At 40.8% G+C, this 26,130-nt stretch overlaps 1 protein-coding gene across 2 annotated transcripts in view; it reads right to left on the bottom strand.

The window, feature by feature from the left end:
- Positions 1–26,130, bottom strand: part of PLCB1 (phospholipase C beta 1) — a 679,674-nt gene that overhangs the window by 234,683 nt on the left and 418,861 nt on the right. For both annotated transcript variants that reach the window (XM_084776840.1, XM_084776841.1), the window contains exon 4: positions 10,767–10,904. In XM_084776840.1, coding sequence (XP_084632966.1) covers positions 10,767–10,904 — 138 coding nt within the window. The remainder of the gene's footprint in view (positions 1–10,766; positions 10,905–26,130) is intronic.

Here is a 26,130-nt window from a genome sequence, read left to right on the forward strand (position 1 = left end):
AATGATACCTGGATAGCAGGAAAACAACTGGTGTGGATGAAGGTAAGGTAGCTTCCAGGAAATCTCACATTGTAACCCGTAAAAAGCAAATTAAATTCTCGAAGACAGAGTGGCAGCGAATCCAGTTTAGAAAGCGCAGATACTCAAGACGATGCTCAGTGCATACAGTATGTTTTGGAAAACAAATCCTCTCTCTTCCTGTCCCTCTCCCTCCCTCCATCCCTCTATCCCTCTGTCCCTCCCTCCCCCTCTCTGTGCGTATGCATACATGTGCACATGTGTGTAATAATATTTAAGAATGTAGCTGAAATTTGGCCATACTTATTAAGGCAGAACGTAGAAAAATCCACGACCATCAATTACATTTTGCAGTGCATGCCTCCAGGAAAGGCAGCTATGTGGCTTCACGCTTGTAATAGCCCTAAATTAGGAACTGTCAGGGTGTCTGTCAACTCCAGCGTAAAGTACAGAATACTATATAACAAACGGAATTAGTGAATTCTGCCCATGAAACAGAGAACATTAGACTCATAAATCTGCAGTGATAGAAGACAGATGAGAATGCCTACATTCTCTGAAGCCATTTACAGATTATTTTGAAAACAGGTAAAACAGATCAATGTTAGATGCTCAAACAAGGGCTGTTAGAACTCAGCAGCCCTTTTCTTGTATTTGAGATAGGATCTTACTCTCAGGCCAGTCTCAAATTCATCACCCCACACCCCCGCCCCCGGCTTCAGCTTCCCATATTGCTAGGTTTAGAAGTGTGGATCACTACACCCGATAAGGCACATTTCTCAAAATTGTGAGATCTACATAATTTGCCTTTATAAGGTATATGTGATTTGAGTTTAAAGGGCCCTGGGATCCTGATGGGGCTGGATTTTATGGGTTGGCTTTCAATATGGTGCTAGTCAGATGGGTGTGCCTCCTTTTCAAAGCCCACCTCGGTATACTTTGAACATGAGCACTTTCCTGGGTGCTCGGTGACCAGCATGAGACTGAATTTGTTTTGTTTTTTCAGGTTGGAAATGCTTGAAAGCATTTAGTACTAAAGAAAGATGAAATCAATGGCATTTGCCAATGCCTGCGCAGTTACGCAACAGACAGTTCTCCCTCATTGGACGTCTCAGTCTCAACCCATTCGGCTGGAAAGCAGTCGATTGCACTGCTTCCCAACAGAGTAGAGCAGCGCTCCTGCCGGAGTCTGACAAAATAAGTGGTAATTAATGATGTCCACAAGTGGGAGGGGGTCCTACCTGTGTGTCCGACACTTTACTATTTCATATCAGAGCCTGGATCTTAAGTCCTGCCTCTCAAGTGATGGTCGTCCTCCCTGGTGTGAGGGAACCAGAGGGAGGGCAAAGAGATAAGTCTCCTCTCCCGCTACCTCTCAGGCATCCCATATAAGACTCGTTTCTCCTTAGACTACAAGCCCCAGGCTTCCTTCAACACCGACTCTAGAGGCTGTACTATGGATGGCTCGAGAAGGATCTCACTAGACCTAAAGGTAAACATGGGAGGCAGTGTCTTTGCTTCCTTTACAGATTGGGATTCCTCTGGGCTAAATTCCAGGACAGATTTCATTACTGGTTTAGCATCTCCAGGAAATGAGTGTTCTCTTAGCAGCTGTAATCTGGGTCCCCGAGACCTGAAGTGGACGCCAGCATGCGGCAATCCTGGGATGGGCTGCCCCTGGCTCACGGCACTTTGCTGTTTGCAGGATGCTGTTCACAGTGCCTGTGATTAGGACAGAGCAGCAGGCGCGCCTAGAAGTCCGTTGCTCTGCCACACCCCAGGAGAAAAACAGGATATCGAATAAAGAATGAAAGTTGGCAGGCAGAGGGAAACTATTTTCTCTTCAGACACACTGGCCAACTGAAAATCTGATCTGTTAGCTTCCTTGAAATGACACGAATTTTGTGGGTGGATGGAAATGACCTGCCTTTCACAGTCCGCGGTAACCTTACCAGTTAGGCCTTCAAAGCTATTCACTCGCTAGTGAAGAAAAGTCCTTGAGAAATCAAGTTCTCATTGTTCTCACTAAGTGACTGCTGACTACATTTCAGCTTCGGTGATAGGAAAGTTGAGGCAATCGGAAAGGATTTCGTCTACACTGCTCTGCTACCAGGACCATCACTGTCTTCCACCATCACTTCGCTCCTCCTCTGAGCAAAATGCCCCTTCCATTGCTCCACCTAAGCTCGGCCTCCTTATGCAGCAGAAGTGCAACCCCCACATTCTGTTTGTGCATGTGTGTGTGCATGTATATATGTATATTTGTGTGCATGTGTATGCGTATGTATAGTGTATGTTTATGTGCATGCCATAGCACAAATGTGGAGATCATAGAACAACTTGTGAGAGCTGGTTTTCTTTTTCCACCATGTGGGTTCTGGGCATCAAAAGCAGTTTGTCAGGGTCAGTGGCAGGTGCCTTTACCCACTAGTCTATGTTACCAACCTAACGGTAGACATCTTGGAGTTTGGATCTGGTAGTAGTATTTTTTACTTTTGACTCTTTTTATGTTTTACATGATAACAACTCACCTTGTTCATGTACAACCATACCTAGACAATATGGAAACAAATGGGAGTTACTGTGTATCAATAACACCTCATTTATAAAAGGAGAGTATAGACTGAGTGTGGCCCCAGGCTTAAGTTTCTCAAGTCCTGTGCTAAATCTTATTTATCTTGTCTAGTCAAACATATATGGCAAATAGTTCTACTCCCCTACATAAACACTTGGGTCTCCTGTACAAGGCCAGCCCCATCAGTATATAAGATGGCATTATTTCTCATACCTCAAAAGCATCTTGACCTCACATTCTTTCCCAGGAGCCTTACATCATGACTTCTCAAAAAGGAAATTGATATTGATTTCTTGTCTCCTCCTGAATTCCCAGTGTCACTGTGATCAGGGATTTGAGCGTGACACTCCACTGAGGTACCCTAACAAGGCTACAGTGACCTTTGTGCCATTAGAGTCAGCTGTCAATTTTCGGTCTTTGTCTCACTTGGAACTGTGAGCAACACTGACTCAGTGGACGTCGCTCACCCTTGAGATTGATTTTCACTTAGCTTCCAAAGACACACAGGTTGTTGCCTTGCTGGCTGCTCCTTCAGCTTCCTTTATTTCTGACTCTTATGTAATGTCGGAGTGTTCACGACTCTGAGGTAAACTATGTTCTCTCTTGAGGACCATTCCCCAGCTGCTCTTTTATCCAGCTTCATTAAATTTCACAATAACTTTTAATGTTATTAATTATCTAATGGCTTTGAGAAGTTTGTATGTCCCATCTGTTGCTCAACCTCAGGCTCACATAATGAACCTCCTCCCACTTACCATCTCCACATGGAGGTTTCATGTGGAGAACATGAACCTGACCATGTTTAACTGAACATGACCAAAACTTAACCTCTGGCTCAAAATTCACATGTTAGGTTAATATTTCCTATGTCAGTGGGGGGTACTTCTATCTTTCCTGCTATTCAAGACAAAAATGCTAACGGCATCTTTCAATTCTTTCTCTTTTATGTAACACGGTTCATAAGTGTCTGTTGCTGGCTCTTGCTTCAAATTATGGATATTTATACACTCATTTCCTCTGGAAATTTCTTCTTCACTCAAATAACTAGAAGTCCACTTAGATTATTTCAGAGACTTCTAAGTGACTGCCTCTTCCCACTGTTGTTTTAGCCCTGCCTTCCAGTCCAAACACTGAGTTCCCTAAGGACCTCAGATTCACTCATGATAAAAGTCAGAGCCATCCCCTGCAACTACTTTGCCCCCAGCTTTACTGTCTTTGTTCCTGCCACGTGTACCCTGTGCTGTCTCTAGACATCCTGAACACTCTCTTGCTGGAGGACTTTTGTACCTTATGTCAGTCTATCTGGAATATTCTATCTCTAGACATATTACTGGCTTATCCCTTCAGATGCTTCAAATCCTTGCTGAGGCATCACTTATGTGCATAGATAATATAGGGATTAACAGCCATTACCATTGGAAGCAACTGATGGTAAACCACTCCTTCATGTTGGCTTTCTATCCCAAACCACATTTCCCTGGTAACACTAAAAAGAGAAGCCTTTCCAAGCCTTTCCAAGCTATTCCTTAGGATGTAAATTACACTATGAGAAGGTGGAGGTGTCTGGACTTCCTTGAGGCTCATTAAGACAAAACGACTTCTTCCCATTTAAAAACAAATTGAATCCAAGTTCTATCTTTCCGCTTAAGTGGAGATCTGATATTCTAAGCTACTCAAAATATTATATACTATGCTCTCTTCCTTTTAAGTGTTAACCCATCTTGGTCTGTCAATCACCTGGCCAGGAGTCCATACCCTGAGGGTTATTACCATAATGAGGTAAAGAACTCTTCGCTCCTACTAACCTTCCTGTTAGTACAGACCCTTCAGTGCTCTGTCACAAAGTCATTCTGCTTTTATAAGACCTGCCCCAGAAAATATATAACTATTTTCTTTTCTTTCTCTGTTAAAAACTTTTGTTTTATGTATGTGGGTGTTTGTACGTATGCCTAGTGACTGGTGAGTCCAGAAGAGGATATTGGATATCCCAGAACAAGAATTACAGAAGGACCACTTCTTGGGTGTTGGGAATTGAACCTGCGCCTTCTGCCAGAGCAGCCAGTGCTCTAATCCACTGAGCCATCTTTCCAGCCTCATCTTTTTCCTTCTTTTCTCTCTCCTTTTCTTTTGGATACTGACCAAAAACCTTAAGCATGCCTTCTCTGGCACTCTGGGCTTTCTCACTCTTTTCTCTGAAGCCACAAGTCCTCCATGGGGATGCTTTCTGACGTCACTGCAAATAGCATGACTATCTCTCTTCCGTCTTCCTCCTTCAGGATGTCTATCTTGTCTACAGTGCTAGGCTTCTCTCCTCCAGCCTCCTTCTGAGTCTGTTTTTACAGTTAGTTTTTATTAAGAAGCTTGAGAACCTAAAAAGAAAACCCTTGTCGCCTAGGTTATAGAGATGTCTGGTCCTACTTTGAAACACTCCCAACTTCAACTTCGTGTTTGTTGATGCCACTTTTCACTTCCTCACTGGCTCGTTGATTGTCTCTCCCTCACTACAACTCTTCCAAATGGCAAAAGGTCTTCGCTTTGTTTACTGTTTTATCCTCAGCAACATGAGCAGAGCTTGGGACATTATGCAGAGTTTAATATGTTTGAATGGTTGAATATGTCAACGGGTGAAGGATCCCAACATCTTCCAGTCTTATAACCATTTATTGGGAAAGTGTGGCTGAGACTTTAGATTTGTAGACACCTTGCATGTTTTCTCCCTTTGTCTGTGTTCCTTCCTGTATCCTTACTTTCAGAACTTATTAATATGAATTCCCCCCCTGCTCATTTCTTTCCTACAGCAAGCAAAATTGGCCTCTGTGCAGGAGAAATGTTTCATTTACAATGGTCGTGTTTTCTCCTGCAACACAGCAGCCCACAGTTGTCTCCTCAGCAACAGTTCAATTGCTTGTTTTGCAGTTGTTTAATTAATGGGTTGAATTTTGAAGGGTGACCTTGCTGAACACTGAGCAGTGCTTAGATTTGCCCTACTTACATCATATTCTGTCTCCCTTGGTTTTTAGTTTTCCTTTAGAGACTAGGGTCATCCCAAAGATTACAGTTCATGTTATTCTGTCTCCCTTCCCCCATCCCCACATTTTCTCAGCTCATGGAGATGCCTGATTAAGAATATGATCTGGCTGGAGGAACAAAGAAGTCATTGTTGTGAAGTGTCATGCAAAGAGGCCATATTTCTTAGGGGGATCCCAAAGATGCTGGGAAATGTTTGTAAGTTAGAGACTGTACTCATATGCTTAAGAATGCAGATCTGGCCCAGCTAAGTAGGCTGATAGGCTCTTCCCATTGTGCCCAGAGGTCAAGACCTGAGATTCTATTCAGTGCAATGTTTGTCTTCCTTAATATGAGTCTAGCCTGAAAAGCTGCCAACCGAAGTCCCCAAATTGTATCCAGCTCGTAGCTGTATTTGTTTGTCTAACATCCTATGTGAAAACAACGGCTGTCTATTTTTAACATCCTATCTGGACTCTCTAGCTCCATTTGGAACAAAACCCAGAGGTCAGGCAGCACGAGAGTGCAGTGCCTGGATCTGCAGGATGCAAATCTCCTGGGAACCTGTTAGACATGCAAATACTTAGAGTCCACCCCAGACTTGCAGGGTATGGCTATGCCTCTCTGGTGATTCTGGCTACAAGCAAGATTTGTACCTACTGATTCATAACAACTGGTAGAAGCTGAGGAGTAGCTACACCGATTAGAGTGGCCTATAGAGGTTGTCAGGTGGCCACTATCCCTCCAATCTTCTGTGCCTTATTTCTATGTAATGTAGCTATTAATGCACCTGATAAGGTCCTGCACAGATTCAAGCCTACAACTTGTATGTAGCCTCTGCAGTCTCTGAGAAAGAGTAGTTGTTCTTGTAACTGAGGTTGTTATGGGAGTTACTTGAGAGATGAGCAGGGTATTAAAGCACCTCTTAATGGTAGGGAATCCCAAGGGAGGCTAGATCAAAACTTGGAGCAGTAAAGGCTCTTCCAGACTACTAGAAAACACCAAGAGGTCAACAGCGTGTATAGAGATGATGCTAAAATAGAACAAGGTCATGTGAGCGTTGTGTTTGAGTAGTCTTCAAGTCCAACCAAGGTCTATATTAGAATAGACGATGTTAAAACCAAGAAGATAGTAATGATGGTTAATGGACACTTGACTCTGAATGGGGTCAGTGACTGGCATTGTGGGGGTTTTCAAGGATGATATATTCATTGTGAGATGTCTAAAAATATAGTGTGCTCCCGAAAGATATCTTGCTCATGCTTTTACTGCCTTTCCTTTCCCTCAGATGATGAAGTAGCCACATTTATTATAGAGTTTATTTATTCTCTTCATCCTTTGTTTTCCTTTACTTAGTGGATACTGCCAACCTTATAGTACATTGTATAAGCCATGAATGCAGTCAAAGGTGTCGATGGAGCCAAAGTAAGAGAATAAAGAAACATGACATTTACCATCTCTCTGGAAGCTCTGCAGAGTGGTCTGGTATCTCAGAGATGTGAGGTGACTTTCTGGAGTGCCAAGTGATAGCAAGCACAGTGTGGCCATTGGCCTTCCAGAGAGCAGGGATGTGTGGAGAACAGTATGACTTACATTCATATTTCTCAGGCACATTCAAACCCCAGAGGGAAGTTGATAGTTAGGGCTCAGGAAGGCTGGCATGCCAGGTTACGTTGGGAGGATTTGATTGTTGTTTAACTGTAAGAGACACTCTGTTTTCAGACCAACCACAGAGGGGAGTTGAAAGACAGTTTCCTTTGCATGTCTGTCTTTCAGAGATCCACCTTTCTTAAAGACTAAATTAAAACTTCAGTTTCAGCCAGGATAGAAGCCCACAACCTTGGTGCTAGCATTTCTGAGGCTGAGACAAGATAATTATAAGTTTGAGGGCAGCCTGGGCTACATAGAAAATTGAAGGTTTGAGGTCAGGCTGGCCCATATAGTATAGCTAAAATATGAAATACAAAATATGTGCCATACAACACATATTATATGGAGAAGTTTATTACATAAGCATGGGAGAGCAGGGAAGTGAGAGGGCCACACAACAGATAAGATATTGGGAGGTTTATTATATGAGCATGGGGAGAGAAGGAAAGGAGGGTTACCCCAGAAAGAAGCAGAAAGAGAGGGGGCGGAGAGGTAGGTGGGTTTGTCCTTTTATAATCCTGGGTAGGGCCATGCCTAGTGGCAGGTAGGCAATGGCATCACAGGTTGCTAGGCAGACTGGAGCAGAATCCTAACAATAACATTGTCTCAAAAACAGTCAATCAAGAGAACAATTAATCTCAGCAAGTTTGGGATTACATCTATGCTAGTGTTTTCAGTGCACAGCTTTCTTCAGAGACTGGCTTTCCCTGGCTGGCTCATTAGGAGACAAGTTCTGGCTTCTGCTTTTACCTTTTCAGGCCTCCTGCTCAATTCTTTTGCACACAACCTTATCTGATATAATCATGTCTTGTTCACAACTTCATTGTGAGTTAGCTGGTAATTTTTTTTTCTGGAATATCAGAGGAAATACCCTTGTTCATCACCGAAGCCCCAGCACAGGAAAGAAAGACTCCCACCCTGCAGATACATGTTTAATAGTGGCATAAGCTGTTATCTACTTGCAAACAAAGCCTTCTGCCAGAACTCATCTTTCAGGGGCTGTTGTGGGTTTACTGTGGTCCTACATCATGACCCTGAAGTCTCAAACCATGGGATAAATGGCTGAGGTGCCTATTTAATACATCAGAGTGGACCTGGCCATCAGGTTCTCCCAGTATCCCTCAGTCCTACCTGTTTCAGGGTATGGCTAGCACACCCTTCCCACAGAGGCTCTTCACCATAGAATCTAAACACTGTGGTTACCTATCCCCTTTTCACTTTTATGTCCTCTTGGCTGCTGGATTTAGTTCCTCCCTCCCCTCTCTTCTCACGGCTCAGGATCATGTCCACTCTAGACTCACAGATGTCTCAGCCCCTAGGCTGTGATCTGCCTTCTATCTACAGTAAACTTTCTCTCTACCACACTAGGAGCAGTCATGCCCTTTCCTTTTTATTTCTTCTTTTCATTCAAGGACGCCCTCTCCTTCAGGGCTAGTGCAGTACAAGGCACCCAAGATTATATATAAGGTGTGACAGACTGAGAAACTGTTAGCAGCCAGAAATTTAAAACAATATGCTTTAGAAAGGTAATGTATCTGCAAATCTTAAATTTCTGGCCGTGCAGTTTCACAGGGGAGAAGTAATTCTATAGACATTTAGAGTCAGATAATGTAAAATATACTATATAACTTCATTAATTGGGCCAGGAGCTTCAAGTGGCTGAAAGAAAGACTTTGTAGATACCACACGGATGGGGACGATGATGGGCTTAGAAAATAAAATCTATGGAAAAGTGGTGTGTGGGAACCACAGAGAAGAAGAAATTGAACATTTTGAAAACATAACTTCACAAAGGCTTAAAGCAACAGAAGATATACAGATTGATATGCAGCGTGCATTCAATTCCAGTAAAGACCTGCCTGGAAGTAACATTTATTAATATCTTGATTAGAAATATAATGGATATTAAGATTGGTCATTTTAGAAAGGGTAATGTGGATGTACTGGCGGAAAGAAATCTTTGTGATGTCTTATAAATGGGTAGGGTTTTGTTTACCTCTAGTCATCCATGGTCCGCCAACTCATTTAATACTGAGAAATGGGGCTGGAGCATTCAGTGAGTTAACGACAGGACTCTAAAATAGGAAGCAAGGAAAGGCAAGAGTACCACCAACAGGGGCAGAGTTCCCTGCACTGATTTCTCTCCAAGTGTAAATGATACTCTGTTGTTACACAGAGCAAACAGATGCGGTTTTAACACTCTTGGAAAACACAGTTTCCAGCACCCAGGAGAATTGTTACTGGTTAATATTTTATCCACTCTATTGTATGAACCAAAGTTGATGTTAAAAAAATGCCCAGAAATAAACCTCTGCCAAAAGTCACTAACGATGACAGGGCAAGCTAACACATTCGGTTGTAACTCATATAATTGTCAGAGCACCAAAGATCAGGCAATTATAGCCCACAAGGCCAACATACCCTGGCTAGGAGCAACCACGTAGTTGTGATCTGTGATATGCAGACTCTATGAGGCTATACAAATGATATGCAGACCCGTAAATATTCTTAGATTCACATTCTGAGCTCTCAAGAGAAAAGTAAAAGTCACTAGGGTTCTGTAATAGAAAGTATAAACATGGATAGGGGTGAGGACCCGCCTTCAAAATGTGCTCGTGCCAACCCTTTCCAAGTGCCCATTTTATAACACTGGTCACTCTAGACACCCCTTTGGGGAGGGTCACATATCAGACATCCTACACATCAGATTTTTACATTCCAATTCAGAGTAGCAAAGTTATAGTAGCAAAATCATTTTATGGTTGGGGCTGACCACAGCATGAGGAACTAATTGTATCAAAGAGTCACAGCATCAGGAAGGTCGAGAACCACTGCTCTAGAGAAAGCACCACACTCAAGCCCAGGAGGTCTTAGAATTTACAGCTTCTGGTTTGCTATCTTGTACGTATATCCTTTCTTTTTCTATGTGTACCTGGAAGGCTTGCCTTTTAAGTAGCATAGTAATTAAGTATAGTAACTAAGGGAAAACCCCATTTTAAAATTACCTTTCTCGTCCATAGATGAATAAGTATTTACTATTCAAAATTTTTATTTAAAATGTACTTTCTATTTCACACACTAACGGAATAACTTCTACACAACTGCTGGTAATCTACGCAGTGTGCAGGGGAAACTGGTTTAGAAACCTACTGAAGTTGAGCACCAGCAGGGAGAGAGTTAAAAACTGAAATGGAATTAGAAATGCTGACAGGATCAAAGCTAACACAGAAGGAAGCATGTTCACTACATGAAATGAACTGTGGCTTTATCTACATTTTATTTTGCAAAGGACTTTTATCTAATGCCCTCCACCTAGTGAAAACAATGTCAGTTATTGAACATAGATGCTATTGTTGAAAACTGTTTTAAGTACACGGATACTTAGCAGTTGAATTATTTTTAGATGGACGTTAAACTCAAACTAAATATTAAACAAACTTAAAATATTCCGTGTTTTAAACAATATCGCCCTAAATCAGATGGAGGCATCAGCTTTCTGTGTCCCTGCCTACCTCACCTTGGCTACTTCCTCTTGGAAAGCCACAAGATTCAAGTGGGAGATGTTCACCAGGTCAGGCCCGTACACCACGGTAATCATGCGCTGTTCCAAGTGTCCGATGTTTCCAACATCCAGAAGCTCGCGTAACTTGGGGTCCTGAGGAGAAATGTGAAAAAGAGTCGAAGATAAGGAAAGGCTCTCTAACATGGCAGCGTACCTTTAACCCAGCTAGAAGCAGAACTGCCTTTGAAACTTCAATGAGTGGAAGTGGTGACTGGACAGGTCAGTATTTTGCCAGGGAGCTGGGGGACCACTGAAGAGGGAGAGGACTTTCCTGTGGTTTTCAGTGAAGTGCTCTTTCCATCATCTGGCCGCCTACACCACTTTTATATGTTATAATTCTTTAATTTCCTTTAATCATCTAATGAGTTATCCATTGAACTGAAAAAAATCTCATCTTTCTCCTGCATTCATGGACATGCTAAAACAAACAAACAAAAAAAATAAATTCTTATGGAATAAAAACACTAATCCCTGAAACAGTCTAAAACATTAACACCCCCCCCATCCCCCCACCACTCCCATGCAGAAGCATGTGAAGGAAATATTGAGTCCTCTGCCTCTCTTCTTCTTCTCCTTTACCTCTTGCAGGTCACGAGGTGAATGGGTTGGCTGTGTGTCTGTTTCTGTGAGGTATGCTAGTGCCTCATTTTACCCCTAGATGACCAAGAGCCATTGGTCTTCCCAGCTGTGGACTGGAACCCTAAAACATGAGCCGAAATGTGCCTTTTGTCGTTATGAGCTGATTGTCTCCAGGATTTGTTACAACAGCAGGAAGATGCCTGGAAGCAGAAAGAAGGCCAAGCCTCTTGGTACCCTTCCTCTGCACTGGGCACAGATGTGGACAGACAGGGGGTCGGCATGAGCTTTGACTATGGCAGTTTATGTCCCTCTCTCAGCATGCTCTGTGATTTAGACAGAGGAGATGCCTGCCATCTTTTCTGACAAGCTGTATTCATTGGGAACGCTGTAAATAAGAACTCCTTGACGATACAAGGTTTTTTTTTTTCTTTTGTTTATTTGCTTGCTTTTTTTTTAATTCTGGGAAAGGGAAGTTTCTAAACTCACAGAACTCGAAATAAAGCTGAAAATAGGGCTTAGTCAACTTGGCTGCATTTATTTTTGTCCCATAGGACAGGCCCTGTAGGACTTTTCAGTCCATGCAGAAAATTAGCATCAAATCAATCACTTAGCAAATTTGCTGCCAGCTTCTGAGCAAGGACCGGGCTTGCATTCCTATTTATTTAGCAAAAGGCTGGGCCAACAGAGCTTGATTACTCAGGCTGGTTATTCTGGCCTTCTTCTGGGGGCATTTTTTTTATAAACCCTTACAAAGAAATAATGAATTAAAAAAATACAGAATAAAAACAAGCTAAACCTTTCCAGCCCAAGTTACTCATTTTGGTACCATTAATTCCCTCTTCACGTAATAAAGCTTTCTCTGCGTGGCTGCAGGAAGGGTCAGACTTGCAGGTGAGCTATAGAGAAACAACCCTCATCTCTAAGCTTGCCCAGCAGAGCGGAAGATTTAATTCCACTGGCAAGATGGGCAACTACCAAGCCAAGGGAACCCTCCCGGGAAGATGAGCAGCTTCTTCCAATGCGTTACTTCCATAGCCTGCAAAAGGAAGGGTTACAGCATCACCCACCCAGTTGCCCAACGACGACTGCAACGTGGGAGGTTTCAGCACTGTAGAGTCCACAGAAGATCAAACGAGAATGAGTAAGCGAATAAAACCATGTCGCCAGCTGCTTTGTGAAACGATCACTTACATCATAGTTTTCAAACACCATAGGGGCAAGTTCAGAGAGTTGGGTGTGTTTGATCAATACTTTTATCTGTGGGAGAGGATAACAGTTCTCAGAAACCTACTAAAATGTGCATAATTCTCATGTCTGGTCAAAATACTTTTGTTCACTCACTGAACAGCTCTTGGTGATGGGTTTCTACTTTGCAGGATTGCAGGGAATAGGTGTCGGGGTTGGAGGGTCACATGACTTAGCACTGCCACAGAGGAACTAGGGGCAGGTTGAGGCTTTCCGAAAAAGGAACTGAGAACAGAAAAAGATAATCAAGAACTTCCAGGATTCTATCTGCTATGAACAATATCACCCATATATAGCCAGAAAGAATCTATATGGAACATAGCATCTTTGGACATTTTACTACTAATAGCTGTTGATACATACTTTAAAAGTCTTTGGGTCTTTATGTGATTTGAGTTGGTGTTCTGGGATTGGGTAGGTAAAGAAGGCTGTTAAAAGGGAATTAATGGTCGAACCTGAGTATTGGCAGCTTTATCTGGAACTTTTCCAACATTTCTAACTATTTTTTAAATGATTTTTGAACATGAACTAGAACTGGATTTGAGATATATTTTAATCAATAGAAATGCAAATAGTTGAAAATCATGTAGTTCAGAATACAAAATGAGAAATGATTTAAAATATCTAGCAAGAAAGTTGTTTCCCAACATCCATTTTTTTTTTCATTTTAGAGTATGATATTTGAAACTGTATTTTACTCTCCCTTATATCATTGCTTCTTTTAATTTCCTCTGTACTAACACTATAATTTCTCAAACATCGAGCACTACTCATTTCTCAGCATTATCTACATGTGACATGTATGCTGCTAAAGATACCCATTTCTTCAACTACCACAGGCTGTCCCCTTCAGAGTGTGCAAAGGAATAAGCTGGAAACACTACTGCACCAGCTTCACAGATGAGAACCTCACCTACGCAAAGAATTCAGTGAAAATGACAGTCGAAACTTTGTTTCTTCTGGACTGCAATACTACAGGTCTGGGAAAATGAGTCGCCATATTCTGCAAACAAGCACGCAAAGTCAAAACTGTAAAAAAAAAAAAAAAAGAAAAGAAAAAAGGACAAAGCCCTGTAGACCGTATGTCTGAGAATTACTTTGTCCCCGAAGGCTTTTCTCCCAAGCAAGTTTAGATGAATCTCAAGAACTTCTTGGTAAGTTCTCAGAGACAGTTCATCAGCCCAGGTGAGCACTTAAACAGGGTGATATGTAGACTGTGGCTGCTTTTAAGGAGAACGAATTATCCCCTAGCTCTGAAAAACTCTGTAACTTTTCCAAGACTGTTAAAGGATACAGCTGAGGGAAAACTAAGAGATGAAGTGAGCTTGGAATCTTAGCTTGCTCAGCTTCAAGGCTTACTTTCCACAGAGAGTATTCTTTCTGTGTCTCTATAGCTGGAGATGATCAGGCAATTAAGTACCCAGCCAGCTCTCGTTTAATCCCGAGGTTATCTCTATTCCTGTGAGTTACGAGGCTGAGATGGCTTGGCTCAGTAAGTCCACCTTCCCTCAACCATCAGGATTTGTGATTAAATTACCTCATGTTCATTCTAAACAAAGCTGAGCTTTGCTCATGGAGGGATGAGCTAGTCGTTTCCATCCCTCTGTGATAACTTGGCTCCTGACAAAGAAAAGAGTCTTCTATACCTAAGAAAAGTGAACTCAAGTATGAGACAGTTATGTCACTATATAATTTAAGATATCAGAGACATATGAAAATTAAGCATCAGTTGTTTTTGTTTTTTTAAGAATACTAATGCCAGGTTTGGAGAGATGGTTCAGTGGTTAAGAACAGTAGCTGCTCTTCCAGAGGATGAACATTCAACTCCCAGCATCCACATGACAGCTCACAATTATCTGTAACTACAGTTACAATGCATCTGATACCCTCACGTACACATACATACAGGCAAAATACAAATGCATGTAAAACAAAAATAAAGAATTCATTAAAAAGAATAATAAATGCCAGTTTCTATTTTTACTACTTAATCTGACTTTTAAAGAAAAGTTATTTCATTTGTATGCAAGGCTTTCACATATAGTTTGTTTGGTGCAGAAAACTCTACCTTATTCATTTGTTCTTCATCTTCATGAAATGCTTCTTCATCACATTTTACGCTTATTCAGCACTTTTTATATGAAGATAATTCTGTTCTCAGAACTTAATACAATGTCCTCAATCTGAATTACCATTATCCATCATTCATGAGAAAGTTTAGATATGTGAAAGTGTTCTAATCAATACTCAGTGTAATAACTGTAAATAGAAAGACATATTCCTTTACACAGTTAAATGAAATTGATATAAAAATCATGTGGATCATTCAATTGGTAGAAAAATAAAATAGCATCTACAGCCACCTTTCAACAGTGATGTTTTAGTTATGTTATTAAAAATATAATATATATACATATATATATATATATATATATATATATATATATATATATATATAAAGATAGGAAAGAAGGTATGAATTAATGACACCAGTAACCTTTCTAGGAAAAATGGAAGCAAAAGGGACAGGTTCAGTGGCCTCTGGATAGTCACCTGTACTGAAAGTACAAATAAATAATGCATACAGTAGATTTTCAAAAGGTAACAAGAAAAAATAGTTAGTATCTTCCTTTTCTTGTCAGGTTTTACAGGAAGTTTGTTACTCATGTTATAAACTGGCCCCACCCTTTCTGTCTTCGTAGACATCTGCAACCTCCCAACCACCAGCAAAATTATTATTTTTAACTTAGATGTTTAGGTCTATTTATTTTATGTATATGGCTACTTTGTCTGCATGTATGCACGTACACGGCATGCATCTTTGCTCTTGTCTGCATGTATGCATGTACATGGCATGCATCTTTGCTCTCTAAATCAGAAGAAGGCATTAGATCCCCTGGAACTGGAGTTATAGATGACTGAGATCCACCAATTCAGTGCCAGGAATTAACCTATTCAGTGAAAGAGCAGCAAACATTCTTAACCTCTGAGCCATCTTTCCACCCCTGCCAGCAAAGCTGCTGTAGAACATCATGAAATACCCTAGGCTGGAGGGGCAGAGCTGTGCAGGCAGCAAGGAATTCTGTGTCCCTTCACACCTGAGTCCCTTACAGAGAGGGTGAAATATTTCACCTTCTTCCTAAACTTGCAGGGACGCCAGTCTACTTGGCAATTGTCAGTATCCACATGGTTTGGTTAAAGCAGACACCAATGTGTCTGTGAGTTTGCCTCATCTCCCAGACAGGTAATGTTTCTGTTTGTTTGACTGTTTGGAACCTACAATAGTAGACTGGGACAAGAGCCAGAGTAGGACAAGGAGAAGTTTCCTATGAGCATCTGCCTCAGCTAGATGGGAGCTGCAGCTGTAACCACCAGCAAGCCTGGCTACAGACGCCCTCGAGAGAAAGGGCAGCTTATATAGAAAGAGTACCCTCAGTTCATACCAATTCCTTCTTGCAAATGGGAGATTAAAATTACAACAGAACATCCCTTCTCGAGTGGCCAGTGGGACCCTGTTTTTAAGAAACAAAAAGGACCAGGCATGTATCTTCATGACACACGTATTACTATGTAGCATTCAGAAAGTTTATATTCTAATCCCAGTCCTGAAGTGGGAGGCATGTTGGCAAAGCTAAGTAGGAGGAGTTGGTGGTCCAAGTTTGCAAGCCTGCGCAGTGTCTGGTCCTGCTGCTCAGTGTCTGAGCTCAACTGCAGGCAACTCATTATCAGCTTTGATTCAGAGTCAGGTTGGTCTTCAGGAGGATGACCTTTGTTTGCATCTATGTAGGTTGTGTTCACAGGCATGTTTTTGAAACTAGGGCAGCCTGGAAGCCTTTCCCAGTTTATGTCCTTGTGTGGATTTTTTGTGAAAGTGGCAATTGGGTGTGATCCTTTGGGGGCCTTCTTCGCAGCAGATTCTGTGCTCTGTTGGCCATTTGGTTCAATTACTTAAAGCAATGTGGTCCTGTGAGGTGTTGTTAACCATTTCATGCCTCAATTTTCGCATCTGTGACTTGGGGCTGAGAGCAATATTCCATTTAAAATGGCCTTAGAGTAAACAAACGAGCCTTCAAGAAAGTAACTGAGTAGAAAAATCATAGCTTGAAAGTAAAAATAAGAATTATGCACCCACTGAATAAGAGCCAGAACATTTTGCTGTCTGCTTTATCAGTCTAAGTATTCATTACCATTTGTATTTATGCTTATGTGGTTCATGTGTAAGGAGCTGACTATATTTTAAATCATGCATTTGAATTCAATATTTCTCTTAATTTGCTCTCCGAGGGGAAGCATTTTGTAGAGAGCTAAAGGACAAGCCATCTCTAGAACATCTCAATTACCATCTCCTCTATTCAATTGGTCTTAAAATAAAGGCAACACGGTTTCTGAGCTTCAGCTTAGTTTCCACACAGGGTGCATACTAAGGGCAACACCTGCTATGTACGACATTAGCTCATCAGGTGATCTGAAGCTGTGTAGTCTAATGGATCCGGTGTCTTGAAAGAATTAAAGTGTGTGTGTGTGTGTGTGTGTGTGTGTGTGTGTGTACATGCTGTCATGAAGAATAGTGGAACCCATGTTAGCTGCTACTTATTTTTTTTCTCATTTAAACTATCAATGCTTTTAGGACTTAAGAGAGAGGCTTTCCTATCAATTCCCTACAAATAATTGAAGGAGTATTGATTAAATGGGGGATTTGTCTGTGAGTGTCTGAGTAGACGCACATACTTGCTAAAGGATCTAAACATGTATTTAAAAATTAAATATATTTTGACTTTCATGTTTCTTCTCTAATTTTAATTACATCTATTTTCTGTTATCTCACATATACATAATTGACCATCTCTGATAATACATAAAGATCAATACAATGTTATTCCTATAAAATGGTAGGGATATAAAGTTCTCCAGTCTTGAGGAGACTTGGTAGCTACTTTCACAAGGAATAACTGCCAATGCTTAAGTAAGCCCTGGCTTTTTATGTATGTGTTTCTCATTGGCAGTAAAAACCTGGTGTCCAAGTCCTTACCCCTGCTCATCAAAGCACATTATGCATGAAGACCAGAGTTGTAATCTCTAAGACCTCCGATTGCAATGAGGGAATAAAACCATCTCGAGAGTTCTGCAATTGGGTCTATTCAATGAGACCTGAGGGTTAATGATATCCGCATGCTATAAAGCCGTCCTGAGTGTGCTCAGCACAGTTCTGCACATGGAATAGAAAAGAGTTTAAGGGGCATGATGTACTCTTAATTTTACAAAAAGAGATGCTCCAAAACAGTACAGATCTCAGGACCTTATTAGTCAGGTCTGTACATTTTAGTAGCCGCAGTCACTGATGAGCTATTTGTTCATTGGTTCTCATATCTCCGCTGTGTTTGCAGTTGTTTTCTTTTTTCTCCTCTGCCTACCTTCTCAGTCACCTTTTTTCTCCCTCATAAAAAGATTTACCAGGATATTTTATTAATCTGTTGCAAAGCAGGAAGCCAAATGTTCTTCTGTCTTTCCGAGAAGGTGACATTCAATGCCTCTCGTCTGGTGTATTTTGAGACAGGACATAATACTTCCTGCTTTCATATGCAGAGAATTCTAATTACCCTAGTTGTCAATGATGGGCTGAAAAATTTCTATTTATTGACTTATTCATTGGTTTTTCAAATATATGATGTATAGGTAAACCATGACAAGTACTACTACTTTGGGTGGTCCAGAAATAGTCATACCCGAGACACCATATGCCCCTTTCTTGGGGCTCAGTGCCCTTATATAGAATGCAGCTTAGCACAAATACAGTTTACAAGACTGAGAAACTCATTCACAGTTTGGCTCCAGTCTGATGATTCTGTAGTATTGCTGGGTAATTTCAAAAATTAAGTACAAAAATTGGATTGCACTAGGCTGGGAATGAATGCTTTCCTGTGGTTTGCTAGCAACAGCTTAACAATAGATTTTCAGAAACCAAAATTAAGCCAAAGCATCAAATATTCAAATCACAAAATGCAAGTAAGCTAGCAAGTTAGAACCCCATGGCTCTACAGTGTAACATTTATTGATGCCCATCAGGTAAACGGCAAATCTTACGCCACCCAATGACATAGCTGAATGTAGAGCTGAAAAGACTTTAGCCATGTGGTCATTAGACATCTGACCACTATTACATGCTATTTAACTGTACATCTATAAGAGTGACAACAAACCGCAACTTGACAGGTCATCACAACATTTTAAAAAATAATTAAGAAGGGGATGGTACATTTTGAGTATTATTAGAGGTATTTTAAATATAATCCATCTGGTTTCAGGTTTATATTATTTAATTTATAATAATGCCTGAGGTTAACAATCAGGGGATTTTGCCAACATTTAACAACTGTCTATTGTGAACAAGTACAAGCTGGCTCCACTACTACTTCACTGCTTGTATCCAGAGGCAGCTTTGGAAAGCTAAAGAGGGGAAACTGTACATTACTAAGACCATGGTGTGACCTGGATTTGAACACATTACCTTGACTCTCTCAGTGCCCACTTTTCTGTCTTTGCCTGAAGAAGACTGCCTCCCTGAGATGGGCCTCTTGTCCCAGGTTGCTGTTGCATTCTCTGACCTATGTAAGAGGACCCCACTAAGCACTCCCCAGAATGGTTCCACTGAGCAGATCCAGCTCTCTGGGCTCCATCCCAGTAGAGTTAGAACTGATCTAATGTAAAGGGAACATAATTAGGGCATCTCATTCCAAAGAACAACTGCAGCTTTCTCCCCACGAGGGAGTGTGTTTCTCTAGGCCCCTTCCCCTATGGCACAGTGCAGAACAATCACCACACATTTACTTAACAAATGTTTCTCGAGCTCTCCCTGTTTACTTGATATTGTACTAGTTGATGGAACTATACTAATGAATTAAACCAGACAGCCTCATCTTGGTGACACTTACAATCCAGTAAGGAAATGGATATTTAAAAACAGAACAACAAAAACAAACCCAAAAGAGCTAAGCCCATGGAGGGAAAGACAGGAAGATTGCTAGTTTGTGACCAGCTTGGGGTACGTATTGAGACCCAACCACAAAACAATTAAAAAGCAAAAAGCAAAAAGCAAAGAGTCTCTTAACTAAAACAGTCCAGGTGTCTAACATGTTAATGAAATAGAGGAGAACCTGCCTATTTTCCTTCCTTGCTTCCTTTTTTCTTTCCTCTCCCCTCCCTTCCTCCCTTCCTCTTCTTTCTTTCTTTCTTTCTTTCTTTCTTCCTTTCAGAGATAGGGCTGCATATGTAGCCCTGGCTGGCCTGGAACTGACTATGTAGAGCAGGAAGGCCTAGAGCTCACAGAGATCCACCTGCCTCTGAGTTTTGGGAATACTACACACCACCAAGGCTAGACCCCCTAGAAGCATTTTGATTAATTGAATTTTGTTAACAGATAAAGCAGTCATAGCCAGAAGCCCTTCAGACCAGGGGTGGGGATCATATGGAGATCATTCCTCGCTGCGATTGAAGGAAGGATATCAAGTTTGAAAAAGATGAAAAGCTAGGGGTGAGGTTCTGGTGAAATAAAGCAGGAGAGATAAGATGCCACCCTGTGCCAGAAGGTATGGTCTGGTTTTATGAGGGCATTCCAAGCAAAATACCACTGAATGGTTTCAATTTGGGGAAATCTATGATATCATTTGTTATAATTTTGGGACAGACTGGAAGGGGGATATGTATATAATATTTACCTTTCTATAATCCTGAGTATAACTTCTGACATCCTATGCTTGCAGGAGGTTTGGAAGCTATTCCTACATTCAGAGCATAAGTTTAGTTAGAAAAGACTTGGTTGACCAAGAAACAGCTGCAGAGAGCAAAGCTCCTAATTTCACTTTGCCAAACAGGATTCTAACCACAGTAAAAGAAGGCAGCAGAGGAAAAATGCTAAGTAGATTTGTTATATCCTTTTCTTTTTCAGGTCATTGTACTTTCATCTCACATTTCTGCCCTTGATTCTCAGGCTAAAACCATTTTGTATTTATCAAGATATGACTACATAGAAAAGCTAAATGAAGTATGACCACGTAAAGAATAGCTTCTAATAAATTCGCAGAGAGGTGGCACATTTTGGATAAGTCTCCACAGAAGACAGATGTTAAAGATTTCTTCACATTGTTGTATTTAGCAGTGCACAGGGACATTTCAGAAACAAGGGACTTTATTAGAAACATTGATTTCTAAGGCTATTGTGTTTCATGTAGGTGGTTTTGCATAGTGATACAGAACTACAAAAGCACATTCGCAATGCAATGCACCAGATGCTTCTGTACTTACAACAGAAGATTATAAATCACTGACCTACTTGTGAATTAGATATGCTCAAATTCAAGTGCTTTGCAAATTTCTTAAACATTCAGTGCAATACACACACATGAAACAAAAACAATCTAAGTGCACGTGATGGCATTGCATGTAGGTTGAAAAATGTATGCTTATGAAGAGTTCTAAGTTATAACATATACGACGCAAGAAAAATTAATAAAGTTTTGCAGGGTGAGAAATCTTTGAGCCATATAGGGTAAAAGGCAGGTAGGGTACTGAAAAGGTGGTATGTGTTGGGAAATCAGTAATTAGGGCAAAAGAACCTGGTAAGCTTCAGAGGTAATGGATCCATAGTACACAGCACACCTACAGAACCTGTGACATCTATTGCCTCTGTGACATAAAAGCAAGGCGAGTAACCAGGGCTTCTGGTCAGAAACCCGAGATATCCACCAGGGCCATAGAAAACAAGAGGACTTTCAGATCTTACAACTCAGCCGAGGAGAAGGTGAAACCCGAAAGCCCTTTAAAAGAACTGGGCCGAGGAAGGAACTAGCTGTCATTTTTCACAACCTAGCCCATCCAGTGAAGACCCAAAACAAGGCCTTGAGAACCACCTCCTTCCAAACTCATGTTGGCGGTTTATATGCATGTATTATTTGCATGTATATGTTTGTGTGTGCATACGTATTCTATGTGTGGACATAGATGCAACAGTGTGCAGGTGGAGGTCAGAGGACATTTCTATGGAACAGGTTCTCTCTATCCATCCACCTGTACCTGATTCCATGGCTCAAAGTCAAGGTGCTAGACTTGTGCCAGGAAGTGACTTCAGTTGATGATCCATTGTGCTGGCCCACTTTTGTGTTTAATAATACCGACTTTCAAGAAAAATTTGAATGTTCACTGAAGTACCCTTCAGTGTAAGAACCGACTCACAAGGAATGTTCTCTAGCTCTGCAAATACCACAAGCACCCTCCTTGAAAACATCACGCTCTGTAATGGAAGCCAAACATGAAAGAGCATATGTGGTATGATCCCACTGATATGACATTCTAGAATAGTCTAATGTTTTTCTTTCTTTTAAATATGTCTCATATATGCTGACCTCAACCTTACCATGTAGCCAAGAATAGGCTGACATTCCTGATCCCCCTGCCTCTCCCTCCTAAGTGTACCATCATTACTAGCTTAGAATTGCATATTTTATAGAGACTGGAAGTTAAATAGTTGCTAGGAAGAAAGAAAGGTGGATGCTCTTGCATATGGGATTTCATTTTAGAGCAATAAAAATAGTCTACAATTAGCGATAGTTGTATAAATGTGCACCAAAATACTGAATATACTAAAACCATTACATTACACACTTTTCAAAGGCTAAGTTGCTGGTGTTTAGATAAATGGTGAACCCCAGGAATCTGTGCACCCTGACAGAGTTGTTTCAGATATGTTTATGAGTCACAGGATCTGGAAATTATAGGATTTTCTTGGACTAATGACAGTGGTGAATTGTGCGAAAGAAAGAGGTAGCAACAGTGGAAGCTGCCACAAGAATATAATCTTAGGTGTGGCAGATAGATATGATTCTATAAAAAGATAAGACAAGATAGATAAGGTCTTCGAAAACCTCAGAGACATGCAGAATATGGCATTTAAAAATGTTTTCTTTTATTATTTTAAAGATTCACTGACAATGAGACAGGTTAAATCCTGGCAACACCCAGCCTACCTCAAAGAGGATGATGAACATCAAAGAACTTCCTTATGGAGATGGCTTCAAATGTGACAAACTAACCACTGGGCAAAAGGTCCTCATTTATACCACAGACAATATTCTGACTAGAAAAAGAAGGGCAAGCTTGGATGCAGCCAGAGTCAATGGCCAAACTCTGCCAAGACAGGGTAAGCAAGTCCTCAATAGTTCCTGCCTCACAAATATGTCTGTCAGATATATTGGGCCAGAAGGCTGAAGAAGATGCTCCAACATAACAGAGAGTTTTGGGTGACTATTCAGGTAGAAAACTGTCTCTGTCATCTTCTCATTTGGAAAGCTAACCTGAACTCCCAGCATACTCAGGTAATCAAGTTTATTCCTTCTCAAGTCTCTGATGGAGTTGAAGACCAGGTAGCTTAGTTTTACAATGAAGCTTAGTTATGTAGGGGTTAAGATGTTTTTAGGTCTAGATACATGTTTTAAGTTGACAAGGACAACATGTGATGGAGATTGATTCACGCTCAGAATTTTAGATGCACTAAGATAAGAAAGATGTTTTCTTCAAGGCTGTCAAATACAAATAGCCAAAACACTAAAAACGTAACATTTATATAATTCCTGATTGTGTCATGGTTCTTGCTATAGGTAGTGTACTGTTATATGTGTAATAATATAAATGTATATGTAAAAAATGTTTAAAGAAAAGAAAAAAGAAAATAAAACAGCTGTAGATATACATGTGTCGGAAAAAATAAAAAAAGAAACAGCTAGCATGATGATGTCATTCTCAGTTCTCTATAGCTGTGAGGTACTGTTTCTATCTCATCCCAAAAGTGCAGGAATGGAGACACTTTACGTCTTGTTCTGATGTCTTTCCTCACAAACAAAATGGTTGAGACAAGTCTATGCCATCTGTGGGACATGGATTGCTATAATAAAATCTCAGAGAGCAAGGCCAAGCCCAGCACATAACATCGGTTTTGCTGTGCTCATCTATTTGCTATGGGGACGGATGCACAGGGGAAGAGGGGGAACAAAGGTTAGAAGAAAACGGTACTTTCAGCTCAACAACATTTAGTTTATTTCAGTAGGAAAAAATATAAAGGTAATTTAACTTCTTAAAAAAAAAAACGAAGGAATGTTACTGCCAGGTTTATTTACTAAGAGCAGCAAATAACACAGGCCACCACTGTCAGGCGACTGACATTTGTAGCAGGTCTCTGATTATGGTAACATAACTATTGAAGCCAGTCAAATGCTAGAAATTGTAATTAAAAGAAAGCTTTATTTAGAACCCAAATAATCACCTCTAATATTTTTATTTTTATATTCTTTTGAGTTTGTTTACTTATTCAGAAAATATTTGAGTTGCTGCACTGGGCATGTAGCTATGCAAATAGACTCACATTTGTTTTGTTTTGTTTTGGGTTTTTGTTGTTGATTTTTTATAAAATGAACTTGTGAAACTGTTTTTGAAAGGCATTAGTGTCTTGGGGAAAAGAAAGCAACTCGCAAGCAATACAAGTGTAATTATTTAGCCATTTGGAAATATTTTCTCATTCTCAGTTAACAAGTGTCACATGAAAATAATACTGAATTCAGGTGAGCAGTGGAAATTCCCATGATAAAGGGATTTTTGAGCTGGAACAAGTTGACTTTCTGGGCATGAGCTGATTGCTAGCTCATCTTCAAGTGAATTTATTACCTTAAGTAAGGAGAATAATTTTATCTCACAAGGTGGAGCTCAAAATCTTTATTGAATCTCCAAGCTGTTTCTCAAAAAAAAAAAAAAGTTTATATGTGATATTAGGTCTCAAAGTATGAGGATAGAAAACTTTGAGTCAAGTATGTGATTTAAACCTCATTATGCCTCTGTGTACATTAAATTTATATTTACAGAATTATCTCTTAAGGAATAACACATGCATTAAAGAGCACAGAGTGCATTCTTCTGATGCATCATGAATGATATGGTACAACATATTAATTTGAGAAGAAGCGGTTCTACATATGTGTGCCGTACAATAAGTTACAAGTGGATGCAGGGTATAAGGCTGAATAATACTATTTAACACATGCATTCCCTCACACCCTCCCCTCCCCACTTTGTAGTCACATTTATGTATAGGCATGACTTTTGACCAAAAACCTTGGAAACTGTGGGCCAAAAGTAATAATAATCCTTCCTTTTACGATGACAGTCTAAGCAGGGGCGGGGGGGGGGGGTGCACACCTTTAATCCCAGCACTTGGGAGGCAGAGGCAGGCAGATCGTTGTGAGTTCTAGGCCAGCCTGGTTTACAAAAGCGAGTCCAGGACAGTCAAGGCTACACAGAGAAACCATGCCTTGAAAAACAATAACAAAAACAAAACAAAACAAAACGAAAGATGACAGTCTGTCTTTTGTTTGTTTATTTGTTTTGTTTTGCTTTTTGTTCGCATTGTGACCATTCTGCCACATTTCAGTGACCAAAACCTGAATAAGACTGGTAAGACCAGGAAGCTATTGTTACAGAGGCTGCTGCAACCAGCACATCCCAAGAGCACACTGGGAATCAGTGAAGTTTAAATGTAGACACAGCTGGGTTGACACTCGCTCACTGTCTTTGGCTCCATCTGCCGTGGCAAGAGCAGTGCCTGAGGAGTCAGCTGGTCCGTGTTAAACCTCACCAGATGGAGATTACCTACAAAGCTGTTTGAATTTCAGTCTCCCTTCGGGGAAAGTGCAAATGTTAACCTGAGTTTGGAACAGAGCCATCTTGAAAAACCTTAAAACCTGGGCTTAGCCATAGATTTTGGGGGATGCATACAAAATGAAAGGCATTTGGTTCCTGAGGTGTGTTTATGATGCCTGGATCTGCTTTTGGTGAAGTGAAGTCAATGGGATAAAAAAGAAGAAAACGGAAGAGAAACTCTGGAGTTTTACTAAGATGACAGATGCAGGGGTGGGCCACACACTGGGATAGTCTGCTTGTCTGTAACCAAGTGTGTGCCTTGTGTCTCACAGACCACAGGCCTCTCATTTTCTGTCCTTTTGGGAGCTCTTAATAGAATGCAAATGCTGCTGTTACAGAAACAACAACATTTGAACACTGATGTATATATTTGGCACTCCTTCAAAGTAGAAAGAAAGATATGTGGAGAAAAACAAGAAGAGGCGTTTCCTTAGCACCAGGTCCAGGGAGCTCATCTCCGCTTGAGAAATTCCACTGCTCAGGAAGGTCTGGAACCTTCTCAGCTAAGGGAGCAGCCTTGAACCACACCCCAATGTCAAGAGCTCCAGAAATTAAGCTAGGAAGTTAAGTGCGCAAGTTGTCTACATTAGCACGAACAGAGGAGAGCAATTAAAAGCAAAACTTCAATACTTTCCACCAGCTTTGCTTGCCCTTTAAGTGATGGGAATTTTCCTGTTAATATGCTTTGACCTGAGAACACGCCCCTGTTAGCTTTCTGAAAAACTGATCTGGTTTCAGCTCGAATCCATAACCTCTGGTT

The sequence above is a fragment of the Acomys minous genome (assembly GCF_964271855.1).
Source record: "Acomys minous genome assembly, chromosome: 3".
NCBI classification, from domain to species: domain Eukaryota; kingdom Metazoa; phylum Chordata; class Mammalia; order Rodentia; family Muridae; genus Acomys; species Acomys minous.